At 38.0% G+C, this 19,351-nt stretch overlaps 1 protein-coding gene across 9 annotated transcripts in view; it reads right to left on the bottom strand.

The window, feature by feature from the left end:
* The window catches only part of rdgB (retinal degeneration B), a 485,210-nt gene that overhangs the window by 259,380 nt on the left and 206,479 nt on the right, over nt 1-19,351 (bottom strand). For 8 of the 9 annotated variants that reach the window (XM_071673888.1, XM_071673895.1, XM_071673896.1 and 5 more), the window contains 2 exons: nt 14,356-14,462; nt 412-550 (listed from right to left, as the gene is read on the bottom strand). In XM_071673888.1, coding sequence (XP_071529989.1) covers nt 412-550; nt 14,356-14,436 — 220 coding nt within the window. In that variant the 5' untranslated portion in view covers nt 14,437-14,462. Of the gene's footprint in view, nt 1-411; nt 551-6,526; nt 6,689-14,355; nt 14,463-19,351 lie in introns of all 9 variants that reach the window. The other variant, XM_071673892.1, reaches the window with a different exon arrangement.

The following is a 19,351-nucleotide window of genomic DNA, read 5'->3' as shown; positions in this document are numbered from 1 at the left end:
AACCTTACCAACAAGATGTGTCACAATAAATCATCACTTTTATATAATACTTCATAACCCAACACATTTAAAACTGGACCAGTTTCTTACTTCACACCTAAATAACACTATCTTCATTCCTTCTTAGGAGGAATATTTAGGTAAACATTTAAAAATTAAAAAAAAGTTTTTCTACAGTATACCATTATTTCTAGTTGTAAAATGGTTAACCTGAGTAATTTCTTCTCATTAATTTTATTCTCAACATACTTTTGGTTAATGTAAAAGTGGTTAGGAAAAACACTAGGAATGGTCATGACAGGTGGTTAACCACAATATCAAAAGGGATTATTTCATGATTCACAATGTAAATGTGAAACAAAATGAAGAACAAAAATTCATTACTGTAATAAACACAAAATCTGTTCTTACCTGGAAGATGACTACCAACATGGTAGACTTTGTGGGTGTATTGCCCTTTTCCATCTGGTCCTGGTCCATTCTCATATGGCTCATTTACAAGGATCTCCACACCACTTCCTTCTCCATGACTTTCCTGACGGGACTTTTTCTGAGAAAGAGTCAAGGCAATCAGTGGAGTAAGCTCATGATTCTAAAAGATATGTGTTGTTAAGTGGTTGCATCTGAAGGTTTAACATGATTGTGTATAAAATATAAAGTGGTCTAGATAAAAATATTCAGTGACTGTCAACATTATCAATTAACAAACAAATGAGGATTAGCTCTGGCTGGTTAATACAAGCATTCTCTTCATAATGTAGCAGAGGTGCTCCCAAAAATGGATATACTAAACAAAATTATACAAAGCAAACAGCATTTTCCTAAAGAGTTCTATTATATGAATCAGAGAGATTTCCAGGGTAAAATTTTTGGAAAATTTTTGGACACCCTTATCACTCTAAAACTGCCAAGTTGCCTAAATGACTGTTATGCACTGATACTGTACCTTGTTAGCTATACAGCATATGTAGTACAGTAATAATGTTGTAAAGCAACAAAAATATAGGCAGTATGTATGGGTGGCAGGAGTGATGGTAGGAGAAAGAGGTAGTGACTCTTCATTTTTTTGTTTTGCAGGTAATCATTTATATTGTACAAGGGTATAATAAAAATCTAAAGGAATCTATTAAAAAATATATCGAGAGGGTTGAAGAGGGTGTGCTGAAATGCCCTGGGCACATGGAGAAAATGAGTGTGGAGAGGTTGACAAAGAGGATATATGTGTTCAGAAGTGGAGGGGAAAATGAGAAAAGAGATTTTGAGTGCTTAGGGGCCTGAACATACAAGAGAGTGAAAGGCATGCATGGAATGGGGTGAATTGGAGCTATATTGTATACAGGAGGTGACATGCTATCAATAGACTGAACCAGGGAAAATGACACAGCAGGGTATACCACAGAAAGGTTTAAGAGGCCCACTTGTGGATATGGGGCTGTGGTTTGGGTGCATTACAAGTGACTGCTAGAGAATAGAAGTGACAGAATGAGGCATTTTGTTTGTCTGTTCCTAACACTACCATGCTAATGTGGGAAATGGTGAACAAGTATGATAAAAAAAATATATGAGATATCTATTACAGGGAAAGTACAGTATGAACACTCATCGGAGACAGCATAGAAAGTTGCATATCAAGGATCAGTGGCAAAATGTAATTACCTGTATGTATCTTAAAGAAAGGAAAATCTACACTCATTCTTCCATCACAGAGCTGTACAAATGACCACCAACTTACGATGGTTCGACTTTACAATGGTGAGATATTCAACACTTTATTATTAAATAGGCTTTGTGCTACATTATTTTGTCCAACTGTAGGCTATTGTAAGGGCTCTAAGAATGTTTAAGGTATTCTAGGCTAAGCTATGATGTTTAGTAGGTTAGATGTACAGTAGTAAATGTATTTTTGACATGATATTTTCAACTTACGATGGGTTTATCGGAACTTAACTCCATCGTAAGTCGAGGAGGACATGTTTAAACTTCCTTTGCTTCTTTCAAAAGTCTCTGGTTACCCTGTCTTTGCATCTAATGAAGGACCGTTCACTGTTAACATCATCAAACTGGTTTAGAAACTTGAAAGTAGTGATCACATTTCCCTTTACTCTGCTTTTCCAAAGAGGGCAAATCTGTGGTTTCTAACCTCTCAGTAACTCTGCTCAATTCTCTGGACCTTCTCAATTAGTTCTTTGTGTTCAATTAAGTGCAGAGAAAACCTGAGCAGCATATTCTACTGTTGGTCTAAAATCCATTGTGAATAGTTTACTATAAACCTCCTTATCTATGACTTTGCATACAATTCTGACATTTGCTAGCACACAGCTTTTTTTCCCCCTAACAAATCTCTTGAAGTGGAGCTCTGTCATCAGGAGAGATATCATGTCATATCCCTAGTCCTTATTTCCAGTTAGATTATAAATGTATCGAGGTCTTCTTTCACTATGTCCCATCCTTATCTTTTTGCATTCACTTAAAGCTTGTATAGGTCCCCTTATACAATGATGCAATCCTTATCATTCTTTGCTTCTCATCCATACACATACTCAGGTATGAGTCCAATCCTTCTGGCAAGGCATCTAAAAAAATAAAGAAGAGTTGCCAAGACTGAGCCATATGGCTCCTCTGACTTGCATCTTCAGTCCCTTCCATTATGGCAACTTTATATCCATTCAAGGACTCTTTCCATCATGCCTTCCTAAAGATCCATATTCTTTACACACTTCCTGTGAGATACAAAGTCAAATGCTTTCAGGCAGTTCAGAGACAGATAATCCACTAATTCATCTCTAATGTCTGAAATAGAGCCCGTTCTCTCACAAATTTAAGAGATCTGTTATACATGACCTTTTTTCCCAAAATACATGTTGTCTCTCATCTGGGCAGTTTCTCTTTTGCTTTCTAATCATCTTTCCCAGTGTTTTACAGATCACACTCATCTGAGATCTCCTTTCTTAAAGACAAGTACAACATCTACCCTCTTCCTGTCCTTGGTGCTATACCCTAATCCAGTGAGAATCAGCTTGTCAAGTGAATCTGCAAACTCTTCTGTACATAAGGAGAGACCATCATGACCATGTGCCATTTAGGGGACAAGGCCCTTTCATTGTCTGCTTATGTCTTTTCTAGCCCTAACTAGAGATGAGGTTACAGTTTTTTCCATTGTGAAAACATGCCTGAACTCCTCATTCAGCTCCTTGCAATTTTTTCATAATCCTCTTCAAATTTTACCTCTGAATCTCTCACGATTATTCCCTGCCTTGTTAACAATAATCTATTAAAAGTTTCCTCTCTCCTCCCTCTCTATCTTGCTATACTTATTCCTTGCCTTCTTACACTTTTCAAATCCTGGCTGCCCATTGTGCAGCTTGTGTCTCCCCTACAGTACATTCCTGAATTCCTGTGCATTTTGACATCTTTTTCCTGGCTCCATCCCTCTTGTGGGCCCCTAAGAATATCTTTATGATCCCCTGGGTTAGAGACCTCTTAATCCCCTACCTTCTGATGAGATAAATGTTTTTCATCCCTATCTAATCAACTGTTCAATGCTAGTAGCCTAATGGCACTGCTTAGATTCATCCAACGACCAACCAGCAACCTACACTCTTTGATGATGTTATCATCTGACCGTTGCTAACAACTTGTCTTGAATATTCTGGGACCTTGGCATGTGTGGACATCTATTACAACCTTTAAGGCAAGGCAGTATCATTTGGAGTACAGTCTCATCTAAGAACTTCTCATTACAAAGGAGTCCTTTTTTTTTTCTCCACTGCTGAAAGCAGCACAACCCTGGGCTGCACCACAGGAAAGGAGGTCCTGGGTAAAGACATTTCCTTGTCTCTTCTTTTTCCCTCTCATAATCCTCTCCATACTCCAACAGAGGCCCGGCCTTGATGTGGACTTCTGTCTGTGACTGGAGCCTTACAAAAAAAATCTTTGAAGTGGTCCTGAGGCAAGTATAAATACAATGACTAGTTCATATGATATGTACAATTATTGATATCATTATATATAAAATCTATTACTGTGGGGCAGGAGTAGGGAGATCGAAATCCCTCCCTCCTTGCCTTTTCAACTTCTAAAAGCTGGAACATATTAGGAACCAAGCAAGGAGTACTCATCTTCCTCAAAAGCTCAGGCTGGGGTGTCTGAATATGTGTGGATGTAACCAGGATGAGAAGGGAGAGATGGATAGTATGTTTGAAGAGAGAAACCTGGATGTTCTAGCTCTGAGCATAACAAAGTTGAAGGGGATGAGGGAGAATGTTTTGGGAGTGTTTTAAGGGTAAAGTCGGGGATCAGAGTGACGGTGAGATCTTAGGAAGGAGTACTACTACTGCAGAAGGAATTGAGGGAATGAGTGAAAGAGTAAGGACGTAAGCCCCAGAATGATATGGACAAATATGAAAACGGCTTTTGGAAGGAGGGTGATTATTAGTGCAAATGCATCTAGAAATGAGAAGACTAAGAAGAGGAGCGAGTGTTCTGAGAGGAGCTGAGTGAGTGTGTCAGTTTTGATGCGTGATCAAATATTAGCAACTAAGAAGAGGGGTGAGTGAGTCTGTCAGTTTTGATATATGTGATCAAATGTTAGCAACAGGTATTTGAATGAGAGTAGGAAATGTGGCAGTTGAGGGTATAATTGGGGCCAATAGGTAACTGGTCAGTGATAAAGAATGGTAAACAGCTTGTGGAGTTGTGCACTGAAAGAGAATTAGTGACTGGGAATACATGATTTTAAAAGAGGAACATACATACACAAATATACATGCGTGAGAAGGAAAGATTGTAAAGGGACATCACTGGATTGTGTACTTACTGATAAATGTACAGGGAAGAGACTTGTGGATTTGAATGTACTGGGAGGGGAAGCTGGTGGGAAGTCTGATCATTACTTGGTGGAGGCAATGGTGAAGATCTGTAGAGGCTTCAGGAAAAGAGGAAATGATAAAGGTAGGAAGGGGGTTGTAAGAAAGTTTGGAAAAGGAGCTTCTGAACAGGGATACCAGGAGAGATTACATATGGAATGGCAAAAGACCGGAGTAAATGAAGCCAGGGGAATGAGTGACGATTGGGAGGTACTGTATTTTAAGACTCAGTCCTTATATGTGCAAGAGACGTGTATAGCATGCGGAAGGTGGGAGATGGACAAGTGAGAAAGGGTAGGGAATGGTGGGATGAGGAACTTAAGTTGCTACTGAAAGAAAAACAGGAGGCACACGGGCATTATTTGCAGGGAAGAAGTGCATGTGATTGGGACATGTATGAAAGAAAGTGGCATGAGGTCAGGATGGTGTAGGGGCCACAAAAGGGGACAAATAAAAGTTGGAGCGAGCAAGTATCAATAAACTTAAGGAAGGATAAGGAGATACTCTAGAAAGAGGTAAATAGTGTGGGGAAAAATAAGAGACCAAATGGGGACATTAGTGATGGGGGCCAGCGGGGAAATGATAACAGGCAGATGCTTGGTAAAAGGCTTCACATTCACACATCTCCATTGGAACTACTGTCCCTACATATATAGCAAATGTATTATATACCATACATTTAAATTTAATACACACAAATAACATTAAGAACCTCCATTAGGTTTAAAGAATACTCTGTTTAGACCCTAACATATCCTAACAACATCCTGCGTCACATTTCTAAAATCAGAAAAAAATACAGAATATGAACAATACTTATTTCTAAAGAATACAGATTTTCAATATTCTACATATACCAATACAAAAACAAGAATGAAAATATCAACGAAAATAAAAAAGTACAACTACAATAACACAATTGCTATGATGAGTATCAGCTATAATCACTATAACCACTAATATCACAACAGCAACCACTAACACTACATGCAACACAAACTACTACTGTTATAACTTTCTACAGATAATAAGACTATTAACTACAACTACTTTACTGCTAATATTACAAAAATTACCCCTAAAACCAGTACTACAATAACTGTGCAAGTACCAGTACTAATAATGCTTGAAATGCATTTGTAATGCATCAGATCAAAGGAGAGATTTTTAAATTTCACTTCTGCTGTACAGTGCAGTATCTCATCTCCATATTGCATATTCATTTTCTGGAGGGCATGCCTTCAAAAATCCACAGCTTTGCTTGGATGTGCTAATGGTTTCTGTTGGTCCAATAACTATCATTGTCAACATTCATTGCTAGTACTACAAAATACTTGTTACTATACAAGTATTTTGATCAGTTAGTAATGCATAAGTCAAGACACATATATGGTAAATCTGAGATATTATTTTTGTAACTGCTGACAATCAATCAGCATCAGTAAGAACAATAACTACAAGGAGGTAAGATTTCAATCCAATGAAATAAGGACAAAGCTAGTAAAGCGCTACTGTACAACTAAACAAGAAAATGTAAACGAATACTGACTTTCTAAAACAAGCCAACTGATATTGGATTAGAGTGACGCATAATATCAGTTCATCCATCCTCTATATTTCTGTGAGGGTATACAGTAGTCCCTGAGGACACAGCTACTCACCGCCAACATGAAGAGTTGGGCAATCCTGTATTCACTAACAGTGAGTGGGAGTGGGATGCGATACTCCACCGTCTGAACCATCTTCCTGGCTGGCACATCAAACACTGTCTTATATCATGAGCTCAATACCTTCTACTTCCAAAATTGTTTCACAGTTTCCCACTGGAATGAGGAGGAACTCATGCTCTATGATTGATCACAAGTACATACTGTCATAAAGGTTAACTCTTATGCATTATTTACATATTTCAACGTGTTTACTATTAGTGCTTTTAGCTTTGCTGTCTTGAGTGATGATTCACTGGCATCCATCAACAAGGAGGTGAGAATCTCAACTCAGTGCTTGTCTGATCACAGTGGCTGAAGTCAGCCACACTGGCAGTGTGCACTTGTGACACTCAGCAAGCAGATACAGTAGTCAGATGAAGCCACACTCAGTTCTACAGATGACAGTTAGCAGCCACACAAGAGTATGCAATAAGCCAGGAAGCATGCAAAAAGACAAACATAGTAATAATAACATTATTATAATGGATAACAAAGAACCATAAAAGGAATCACACATTTCATTTCTTCAATACCTGTGTCAACAGTTACAGAAGAATATATGAATGAAGAGAAATGTTATTAAATTAAAGCAAATAAAAAAGTACACGTTACAATTTTTATACATGACAGTTAAACAAAGCTTGTACATTAGTAATCATCATATAAATTGGGTGTAAATTTCCAAAATATAAAATAATACTGTACGACCAAGATTTTGTTTCATAAAGAATTGTATACTGCTCATAATACACCATAAACACAAATCCATCTATTAATCATTTATTCTCACAACTGTGAATGTACCAGCAAATCTGTTACAGAAGCTTCATGATATGATAAAACATTTATCTTCAAAATATATACTCAGGCGGGACACAGAAATCTGTATACATATGAATAGTAAAATGCTAGTCAAAATTCATCATGCACACATATGAACTATTGGCAACACTCAACTTCATTCCCATAATGATAACAAACATTAGTGCATGCCAATGCAGTAATACATAAAACTAGTACACATTTAATGATTTAGATATAATCAAACAAAACATAATACAGATATGTGAAAAAATGCTTCAAGTATCCTAGAACAAAGCAGTCAAAATCCTAGTCAATAATAATATTTTCATAACCTTCTACACATTTAAAATGTTACTGCAAATGATACATGATCAGTTAAAGCAAAGTAATATTGGTTCATAACCAATAAGTTGTTTATGATGATTTTACATGTTTAAGCCTAAAGAATGAGTGTGCATCAAGATATACCGCATGACAATCAATCTAAAATTTCATGGCCTATGTGCATCTTAGAAGCTGTATTGCATAAATTTACTCTTGAAAATATCCTGAGCATCGAAGCAAATAAGTAAAAGTATCGAAGTGTATCATTCAAAATAAAGAGTGATGTAAATGAAAATAGTTTAAGTAAAGTATCATCATTAAAGTGAAATTTAAAATAGTGAGCAAAGAAAGACTTGAAATATAAAATGCATAAGTAAGAATGAAAAATGAAGAACTATCACATTCTAATAATCCATCAGTAACAATGGTGTGCTAAGTAATATATGCAAACCAACATCCTTAATAAAAATGAATTATTGAGGGTACAGGATAATGAATGTATAAGTAATAATGATTTTAATTAACATACATACTGTATGGATATACATGTAAATCACAGAGATCCATCACCTTGCTAACATGAGTATCAGTGTGAATAATATTCATATATCAATGCATATAATTCATACCATTAATTGTGTAGTTCCCTATGAAAATAATGCACAGTTCTCTGTATATGTTATGTATGGTTATCGAACAACACACATGTAAGCAATGTAATGGTATCTGTCCATTCGGTTATCTATCCATCTATGTGCTACATATAGTGTGCTTTAGGTTATCAATCCATCTATGTACTAAATATAACATACTTTAGGTTATCCATCCATCCCTGTACTATGTGTAGTGCTAATATTTGTCTGTCTCTCTGAGTCAATCACATCCTGTGTGTAATTACTTACCTATGCAATACTGAGAGGGAGTTCTAGACTCTATGGGGCTCCTTCTTTAATTTTTTATGCTAACTTACCATTCTTTAAACATCTGTATATAAAGCATTCACAATTCTATCACTTTGCTTACTACATTTTTATCCACAACTTTAATGTTACAGCTTTTCTAACAAGTTTCTTGCTTAGTTTATTCTCAAGGCCTTTGGTCACCTCTTTGCATGCTTTGAAGGACTCCTCTTTTAACATCATCACTCTGATTTAGAAACTTGAAAGTCATGATCATGTCTCCCCTTGCTTTTCATTTATCCAAGGTGGGCAAATGTGTGTTCTTTAACCTCTTGACTTTATTAGTTCTTTGAGTATCTTTTAAGTACAGAAACCAAACTTTAGAAGTATATTACAGTTTTGCTAAACTTGTTAAAATTTTCCTTATCTTTGTACTTAAAAGCAATTTCAACATTTGCCAACATACAATATGTATCTTTTACAAATCATATGAGAGTATTTCGGCAAAAGATCAGGCATAATGTCACCCCCAAATCTCCCTCATGCTTATATTTCAGTAATTATTTCCTACTGTCATATCTATATTGAGTCCTTTGTTTTCTATGTCCCATCTTTATCACTTTGCATTTACCCAAGTTGAATTTCATCATTCACATATCAAACAAACATCAGAGCTTGTCACTTTATAAGTTGATGCTTCCTCTTCATTCTTTACATCACTCATGATCTTTGTATCATCCTTCTGGCAAGTCATTCACATTGGTCATAAACAGCAATGGCCCCTGCTGCACACCACTGTTAATGCCAGCCCACTTTGAGAAAGCTCTCTTGATGTGTGTGTCCTTCTTTGCCTTCAAATAAGATAACTTTCTATACAATCAAAGAGTCTTTACTTTATGCCATGGTTACCTGAAAATCTAGCTCCTTTAACAATTTCTTGAGTAATGAAAAGTCAAATGCCTTCTGACAGAGAAGGAACACGTAATTCATCCTACATACATCTCCTCTGTCTAAAATGGAGCTGTCTCTTAAAAAAAGTCAAACAAATTGAGTACTAATATTCAAATATTCAAACACTGTGAGGAGGAAGTAGTACATATTGCCATCTCTTGATCTTTTCAATCATCACATGACATTTTAAACTTTTCTATTATGTTTGGATTCACAGTTTCATCACTCATCATATTCCTTCAAGCACTACTCTAATACTATGAAAATACTTTACATCTTTCCAATAAACTTCTTGTTTAATCTCTCATCATGGCCTCTACCATACATTTTTCACTGCATTGTTCAAAGAGCTTAAAGATTGCAATAATCACCCCTTCTCTTCATTTCACAGGGAGCAAAGTCATGGCTTCTAAACTCTAACTGTAACTCAGCTAGCTCTTAATTTTGGTACTATCTTTGTTGCTCTCCTCTGGAATTTTCTATTAGTTCCTTGTGATTCTTTATATGTTTGGTGTCCAAACTTGAGAACTATACTCTACTTCTGGCCTTAATGCACGCTGCATACAGTTTCCTGAATATCTCTTTATCCATGCACTGCAATTAAGTACAGATATGTCATAGTCTTTGAAATTTTTCTGCAGCCAAGACTGGCTTGTAGTGTCTGTACTGAACTACTCCAAAATTTCATACCCACCCACCCTCCAAATCACACATGCTCATGTTGAAGAGTGCAAAAACTAAAGTAATACAATCATCACTCACATAAAATATTTGCTCAAGGCCCTCTCATAAACAGATTCCTACATCTCTTTTTAGATGGCATTGGTAATGAGGCCTTCTTTCACTGTGTCTCATCCTTAGTGCACTGCTCTTACAGAATTTTAGCAACCTAATATCAGAACAACTTCGAGTCTGTCTAAGTCCCGCTGTCATTTCACTTAATCCTAATCAATCTTAACTTCCTTCATGACTCTGACATCATATGCAAACACATTCATATATGAATCCAATCATTCTAACAAGTCATTTTCACAGACATCAGAAACCAATAATGGTTCCAAAGCCAAGCTTTGGGAAATGCCACTGATCACATGAACCCACTGCAAAAAGGCCCTTCTGGCAAGCATCCATTTTTCTATCCATCAAAGGAGTCTTTAGTCCTGCTGGAAGGTCTAGCTTCCTTACTAACCTCCTATTTTGTAGTGCCAAAAAGTTTCTGGCACTCCAGGAACACAAAAACTACCAGTCCTCTGTTGTCAAAAACGGTGCTCATTCTGTAATGGAAGTGAAAGAGTTAGATACAATTTTGTGTACCTGAATCCATGTTGTGTCTCATTTTGATAGTTTCTCCTTTGTAAGTAATCATCCTTTTGCATTCTGATTATCTTTTTATTGTTAAACAGACCACATTCACTTTAGAAACTGGTCCATTGTTCAGTGAAACTTCCGAGCCTGTTTTCTTAAAGACAGGATAAACATTTGCCCTCTTCCAATCCCTTGGTATCTTGCCTTCTTCCAGACATACCAAACAATATTTCAAGTGGTCTGTCAAACATATTTGTAAAATCATTCAGCACATATGGAAAACTTCATAACGATAAACCTTATAAGGGTCAAGCCACTTTAGCAGTTTACTTACATTTCTTCCAATTTCAATTCTTTCTAAGACCTCTACATTCCATCCTCAAGGTGTTGGGTCTTCAGTGTCTTCTACTGTGACAACACTTTTGAACTAGTCATTTAGCTTCCCACATATATTTTCATTATCCTCTAAATCTCTTCACTCTGAATCCCTTAGCCTGATTACCTGCACTTTAACCAACAATTCAAATTTATGTGCTTATGGAAAAGCTTTGGATTATTTTCTTTATATTGTTTACTATAAACTTTCAAAAAAAAAATCCTGCTCCTTCTTCCTGTTCATAATATGCTTTCAAAAAATTTCTGTTCTTTAAATCTCATTATATCAATTCCTTGTTCTCTCATACTTTTCAAATGCTGGTTTGTGTTGAACTGCCTATATTTCTTCTCCAGGATATCCCTTAACTGTTTAGCTTTTTGACATCTTTTGAACCATATCTCTATCCTTTCTAACCTTCCTTCTCTATTTGCAGCTACATACACATGTATCTGTATCGATTCCTTCATAGCACACTTAAAGAAACTTTCACAACAACAATCTACAATACAGCTAAAATATCCATTTCCTAATTTATGTTCTCAAGGAAGTTATTTAGCTTTCTGTAGCTTTTATGAAGATAACTCATTTGTACACACATGATTACCTATTTGTACTGTATGGGAAGGGTGTTTTACACTCAAACTCCATTTACCAATCTATGTTCTCAAAGAAGAGGTTTAGCTCTGTGCAATTTCTATGAATATACAGTAACTCATCTTGTAAGTAACTACCAGTATGAGGAGGGACCATTTTAGTCGCTCTTCTCTGCACCCTCCCAATCAAATTTTTATACTTCTTAAGGTACGGTGACCAGACTTGTGGGGCATAATCTAGCTTTAGACTCAAATATGTAGTAAACAAATCTAAAACATCCTTGTTCATAATTCTGATTGTGATTCTTATTCTTGCCAGCACACAATTTGCCTTTACTGCAGTTCTCCTAATGTGTAACTCTGTTGATAAACAAGCCACAATGTCCACCCCTAGATCTCTTTTGCATGCAGATTCCTATAATACATTTCTTGCTCAGCAATAATCACATCAAGGCCTTCTTTCGATTTGTCCCATTCTCATCACCTTGCACTTACTTGGAATGAATCTCACCAACTATTTCTGTGACTAGCTTTGGGGATTGTCCAGGTCCCCCTGTAAACAAGTGCAATCATCAACATTCTTTCTTTGTCTAATGATCTTGGCACCATCTGCAAACATGTTTACATGCAAATTCATTCCATAAGGAAAGTCACTCACATACACCAAGAACAGAAGTGGGCCCAAGAGTGAGTCCTATGGCATGTCACTTGGAACCCCAACCCACCTTTGATCTTTGCTCTCTTCCAATAAGGAAGTCTTATATCCAATGAAGGAGCCCACTCCTTACACCTGCTTTTAAATCCAGCTTTTTAATCACCCTCTGATGAGAAACAGTCTAAGGTCTTTTTGCAATTCGAGAACACAGTCTGAGGTTGAGCTCAACCTGTCATAGAAGTCAAGAAGATTGGCTATGCATGACCTAATTTCCCTATAACCATGCTCTCTCCCAGTTAGAAAGCTTTCCCTTTGTAACCACTCTTTCACTGGATGCCTTACTATCTCTCTAATATTTAACAAACCACACTTATTAGTGACAGGCCTGATCCCCTTTCTTGAATACAGGCACAATATTTGCCCTTTGACACAACTTAGGAACTACACCTTCCACTAATAACATTATAAGCACCTCACTCTTTCAGCATGTATGGAAAACCCTTATTAAGGCCATAGGCTTTATATTGGTCATTCTAAGAGCTTGATTCATTGATTTCTGTCAATTAATTTAAAATCCAAGACTTCATGCCCCTCCCACCTTGGTAATACTAGAGCATTTTTGTCTTCCACCTTGAAAATACTTTTGAACTTCTCATTCAACTCCTCACACATTTCCTTGTCATTCCCAAGAATTCTTCCTAGTCCCTTAACCTGATTACCTGTTCTTTCAGCAACAGTTTGTTCTTGATGAACTTATGTAAAGGTTTTGGAACATCTTTTGCTTTTCTAAAATGCTTTTTTCAAAGTCTTTACATTCCTCCCTCCTGACTGCACTACTCATTCCTTACTCTCCTATATATTCTATATGCTGACTGGCCAGTGTCTTTTATATCTCTCTAAGCTTATGACATCTCTTGCTGAACCATCTCTCTCTCTATTTTGATACTCCTCCTCCACTGACCAAAAGAGGCACTCATATCCTAACCTCTTCAATGTTGATTTCACAGAACCTTCTGTACCACTCTTATTAAAGAACTCCATCTCCCACTCAATACTCTTAAAGAACTTGATCAGTTCCAAGGAACCATCATGACTCTACTCCTTGGTTCATGTGTGCCCTATGAACCCCCTCTTGCATCCTTCACCACAATATATCTAAAAATAAACACTATATGTGTGTGTGTGTGTGTGTGTGTGTGCGTGTGTGTGTGTGTGTGTGTGTGTGTGTGTGTGTGTGTGTGTGTGTGTGTAATCTCACGCAATTACTTAAAACATTTGCACCACAGGGAAGGAATTCTGTATTCATGATGCCCCATGTCTTGAACTTGAACTTTTTGAGCCATAGTAATCAGTTGCTGGGTGGAAAGTTCCTAAGCCAGTGTTCATACACATAAGCCTAATGAACTGTACCTCAAGCAGAATTTGAGAGAGCTTGTGCTGACTGGTCACATGTGGCCAGTTAGAAACTGGATGTCTAAATATGTAACTGAGAACAGACATTTTAAGATGTAACCGTGCTGGGTGGTAGTTTTACATCAGTTGAAATGTACTGCAACCTAGTTCCATATTTCTGGCACACTTCTTAGACCTCTGCAAGAACTATTATGTGCACCCACAGTATCTGAGAAGTCCTGGATCTTATAACAATCTCTGCCTGCAAACTCAAAAATGAATCAAGATTCATTGTGAAAGTTATGGCATAACCTTAGCATTCAATTTTAACCATAATTAGAGAGAAAACCCTTAGCAAAAGGTGTAGGGGTAATGGAAGGTGGGGAGGGAGTCATGGAAAGTCAGGAGGTAGGCAGGGATGGTTAGGGAGGATGGAGGGATAAAATGAGTAGGTGGTAGAGGAAGAAACACTGGGTACTAACTGCAATCATGTACAGCTGTGCTACACGGTACTCCTGCACCGTGAGAGGCAGGGGTATGCGGTACTCCTTCACAAGCACCATGACGCCTCAGGCTACCTCCTCATCCTCTGTAACAAGCCAACACAACCATTAGTTAGTCAAACTCATGCATGTATCCAGGATTTGGTGTGTGTATGTGTGTGTATGTGTTTGTGTTGGGGGGATAAGCATCTGCCATGATAATAATGAAAAGCTACACACAAGAGAGGTATGTAAAGACATACTGTATCTTTGAGAATTGAGCACTTTTTGAGTTACCTGGAAATTAAATTAATATCATTTATGTTAATCAAATTATCATAAAATTGAGTATAGCTGTTGTACAGAAGAAATATCATGAGACTAATGACTACTTTATGGCTAAAAATGAATTTGTAATACTTCATAAAATAAAACATGACAATAATAATTGTACTTTGATGGAACAAATCTGTATGCTCTGCAAACAGAGGAAAGTTCGTCATTATAAACTTATGTCAATGTTTTTGGAAGGTGATGAAGCTGAAACAGATGTTTCAATGGTTTCTAGCATAAATCACTGAAAATCAAAAATGTATACATATACACAGATCTTTCCTTCCAAGGGACTAAAAGGGTTGGCATAACTGTGAAAAATATATAAATCATTAAGATTATAATATACTGTAGAGCTAAAGGGAGGATTCCCCCACCCCCTTTCCCTTGATATGCCTGTGGTTAAACTACACAATGACCCTCTCAACACCTGATTCTAACCTGTACACTAACCTTCTCAGCACCTGGCTCTGACCTGCATACTGGCCCTCTCAACACCTGGCTTTGACCTGCATACTGGCCCTCTCAACACCTGGCTTTGACATGCATGCTGGCCTTCTTAATACTGGCTTTGACCTGCATACTGGCCTTCTCAATACCTGGCGTTGACTTGCATACTGGCCCTCTCAACACCTGGCTTTGACCTGCACAATGACCCTTTTGACTTCTGGCTCTAAACAGTAAACTCACCCTCTCAACACCTTACTGACCTGCACAATGACTCTCTTAACACCTTTCTCCGACCTAGAGAGTGACCCTCTCAATACCTGGCTCTGACCTTCACACTAACCTTCTCAAAAACTGGCTCCAACCTACACACCCTGTGAACACATACCTCTTGCATGCAAACTGACCCACTTACTAATTGGGTCTGACCTAACTGACCCTTTCAACATCTGGCTCTGACCCGCACACTGACCCCCATAATACCTGGGGCTGACCTGAACACTGGCCCTCACTTTACCTGGCTGTTGCCTGTATACTAACCTACTCAATACCTGACTATGACCGGACAAAGATCCCGCCTTAAGTTGTCAATGTTTGCTCCTATAAACAATGAAGGCATCTGGCCAGTTTCATTAAGGATGTACTATTGAATTAGCTCCAGAAAGGCACCCATTAAATGGTTAACACGATTACCTCAGACCTCTGCCCAGCTGCATACAGTCCTAGAGTCTTATACCACCACCATCAACTCCGCGTGTTAACAACCATATATCATGTTTTACAACTTACTGTAACGCAAGTACGCGCAGAAACACCAATATAACGCATCATCACGCCGAAGTGTTACCTGTCCCCCTGTCAGTACCAACAGATCATGACACCAGAATATGTCAGCAGACAATGCTTAATGAGGTCGAGAGAACAGATGCAACTAAAAGACGCATCTGATATGACTATAATTTGGCAGACAACAATCAACACACAGGTAAAACTATGTGTAAGGGACTTGTGGGTTGAAACGGAAGCCAATTTATCCCTAAATCACCACATCCCAGGAATCTGTTAAGAGAAGCAGAGCGTCTGTTGGTTAATATCAGAACTGCATTTAAGTTTATAGGTAAGCGGTTGTTAAACAAGATGTCAACCAGAAAGAGTTGAACATAAATCAAAATGTACGTCTCGTCTAGTGATCGCATTTAAACACAAAGAACTGACTAGAAAAGTCCTGAGAAGGGCAATAAAGAGGGCGCCTGAAATAAAAACTGAGTTAAAGTGTGAGGTTAGAGGCCATAAATTTGCCCATCACGAAAAAGAGAAAAGTGTAACGGGTGGCCTGAGCACAACGTCCAAATTACCAAATAAGTTTGATGATTTTGATGCTGAACAGTCCTTCTCGAGATATATCAAGACACCTAACAATTACACACAAAAAGATAATTCATTACAATGTAAGTGAAACCTGGACTAGAGTATCCGTGGAGTTAGTGGCGTGTGTTGGGAGGGGACCAAATTGAGCAATGTTGGGAGGTGACCAAAATGCAATAAAAACTTACATACACTATACTACTATACACACCAGTATTCTCTTCCTTTTCAAAATATCCCTTCCCCTGTCCTACATCTTCTTCCACTCCTTTAACTATTCTCTCTCTCTCTCTCTCTCTCTCTCTCTCTCTCTCTCTCTCTCTCTCTCTCTCTCTCTCTCTCTCTCTCTATATATATATATATATATATATATATATATATATATATATATATATATATATATATATATATATATATATATATATATATATATATATATATATATATATACATATATATATATATGTATATATATATATATATATATATATATATATATATATATATATATATATATATATATATATATATATATATATATTATCCCTGAGGATAGGGGAGCAAGAATACTTCCCGTGTATTCCGCGCGTGTCGTAGAAGGCGACTAAAAGGGGAGGGAGCGGGTGGCTGGAAATCCTCCCCTCGCGTTTTTTTTTTTTTTTTTTGATTTTCCAAAAGAAGGAACAGAGAAGGAGGCCAGGTGAAGGATATTCCCTTAAGGGCCCAGTCCTCTGTTCTTAACGCTACCTCGCTAACGCGGGAAATGGCGAATAGTATGAAAGATATATATATATATATATATATATATATATATATATATATATATATATATATATATATATATATATATATATGCGCAAAAAGTAAGGAGTAGCGAGTGTAAATCAGATGCAGGTAAAACGTAAAAGGATACGGAAAATACGAGGTGTATAGCGCTGTCGTATAATTCTGTTGTCAAGACTAGGCAGACAGAGAGAACCACAACATAATATTCCAGCCTCTACTGGGCGGACCAGGTAAATGAATTAAGAAATAGGCGAAGGGAATAGGGCACAGGTCACCTTCGACCACCTTACCTCTCTATAGTTACAAACTCTGGTTAACCTACGTTCTGGGAAACATATCAATTTCTTTTTCACTTATATAAATCGACATTTTGATTCCTATCAATATCTCTTAGTAAGTCTGATAACAAACGATTCAACAATATTTCTATAGTGAGTGAGTGTGTCTGTGATAACACTGCACCAGTCAATGTGATGACCAAAACCTGTGAGTAAATACTGCATTAGATTCTTAATATACTTAGCACTATCTTTATGCTCTTTAACTCAATGAACCTTACCAGTTTGACCCAAGTACAACTGACCACACTCTTTACACAGGATAATGTACAATACTATCCTTGTGTGCAGAATTTCTGATGACTTTCCCTGACAACATCATTACTGCAGAAGAACTGTTGTTATTACTGAAGACAACAGCATTAACACTGAAAGCTTCAAAAAAACAGGAACATTAAGCAAGTTCTCACAACAGGGTAATATTACCAAGTCTCTGGTCGCAAATGGTTGTTTCGAGTGAACACTGTAAAAACAATTTCTTGCAAGATTATAAGTTGAATCAAGGATACGTTTCATTCAGCTTGTACATACGTGAATAACAGCCAGGAGGTGAGTCAGGTACTAAAGAATCATATATGAGTTAGTGTTCACTGAGTCAAAAATCATCACCTTAATGATATATCCATCAAACGGTAGCTCGCTAAACAGTAATTCTCACACGGTAAACCTCCACCACACCGCAGCACTTGCAACACACGGCTATAGAGAAAGAACATGGCCGTGCGTGCACCCGACCCCAAGGCCAGGCTCCTAAAACTCTTCTCGTCTTCCTTTAAAATATGCAAACCATCACCAGCAGAGGGACAAGACATCTTATGGACTCTGCGCATCATCCCCCGAGAGTTTTAAACTGACTCGCATCGCCCCACTCCACAAAGGAGGCAGCAAAGCAATCTCCCAGAAGCGGCCGACCGAACGGACTCGCATCTCACATTAACATATTTTTCCAGAGCGTTCTATGACGTCAGCTGGCCATCTTGCCGGAAGAACACACACAATGCTGATAAGGAATACTGACACCTGCAGAAGAAGCCATTATTGACAAATGCGTCATCACGAAAACAATAAATCCGGAAGATGGGATTAAACGGAAAAGTTGGATGATGGATATACAGTGTTGCCCGTAGCAGATCACAACATACATACTGTAAGTCGTTTACCTCGCCACATCAATGGCTGGTCCATGTGGTGCCCATCCACCTAAATTACTGATCATCTATCCGTCCATGTCAATTCCTAGTCATCTACCCGTCCGCATTAAGTACATATTATCTATCCGTCCACACCAACTATTGGTCATCTACCTATCCATATAAATCACTGATCATCTACTCGTTCACATTAATTACTAGTCATCTACCCGTCCACATCAAGTACTATTCATCTACCCGTCCTTTGTAACTACTAGTCACCTACCCGTCCACAACTACAACTGGTCATGTACCCGTCCACAACAAGTAAAAGTCATCTACCAGTCCACGCTAGGTTTCCCACCTATCTGCTTCTTGCCGCAGGCAGCAGTGACCTCCCGTGACCCGAGGGATATTGAGGTCAGCAGAGGGCGGTGTGGGAGCCGCTCCTCCCACAGCACTTGGCAGGCCTCCTCCCCGGCTAAGCCTCGGTCGTCTGAGACCGCCGCCCACCTCCGTCTCCTACCACCACCAGCATGTACCACACACACCACCCCGCCCGCCCTCACCACCCGCTGCCCTGTGTGTGTGTGTGTG

Source organism: Panulirus ornatus, chromosome 19 (assembly GCF_036320965.1).
Source record: "Panulirus ornatus isolate Po-2019 chromosome 19, ASM3632096v1, whole genome shotgun sequence".
NCBI lineage: Eukaryota > Metazoa > Arthropoda > Malacostraca > Decapoda > Palinuridae > Panulirus > Panulirus ornatus.
Note: the sequence above shows the minus strand (reverse complement) of the source record. Positions and strands in the feature narration are given on the sequence as shown.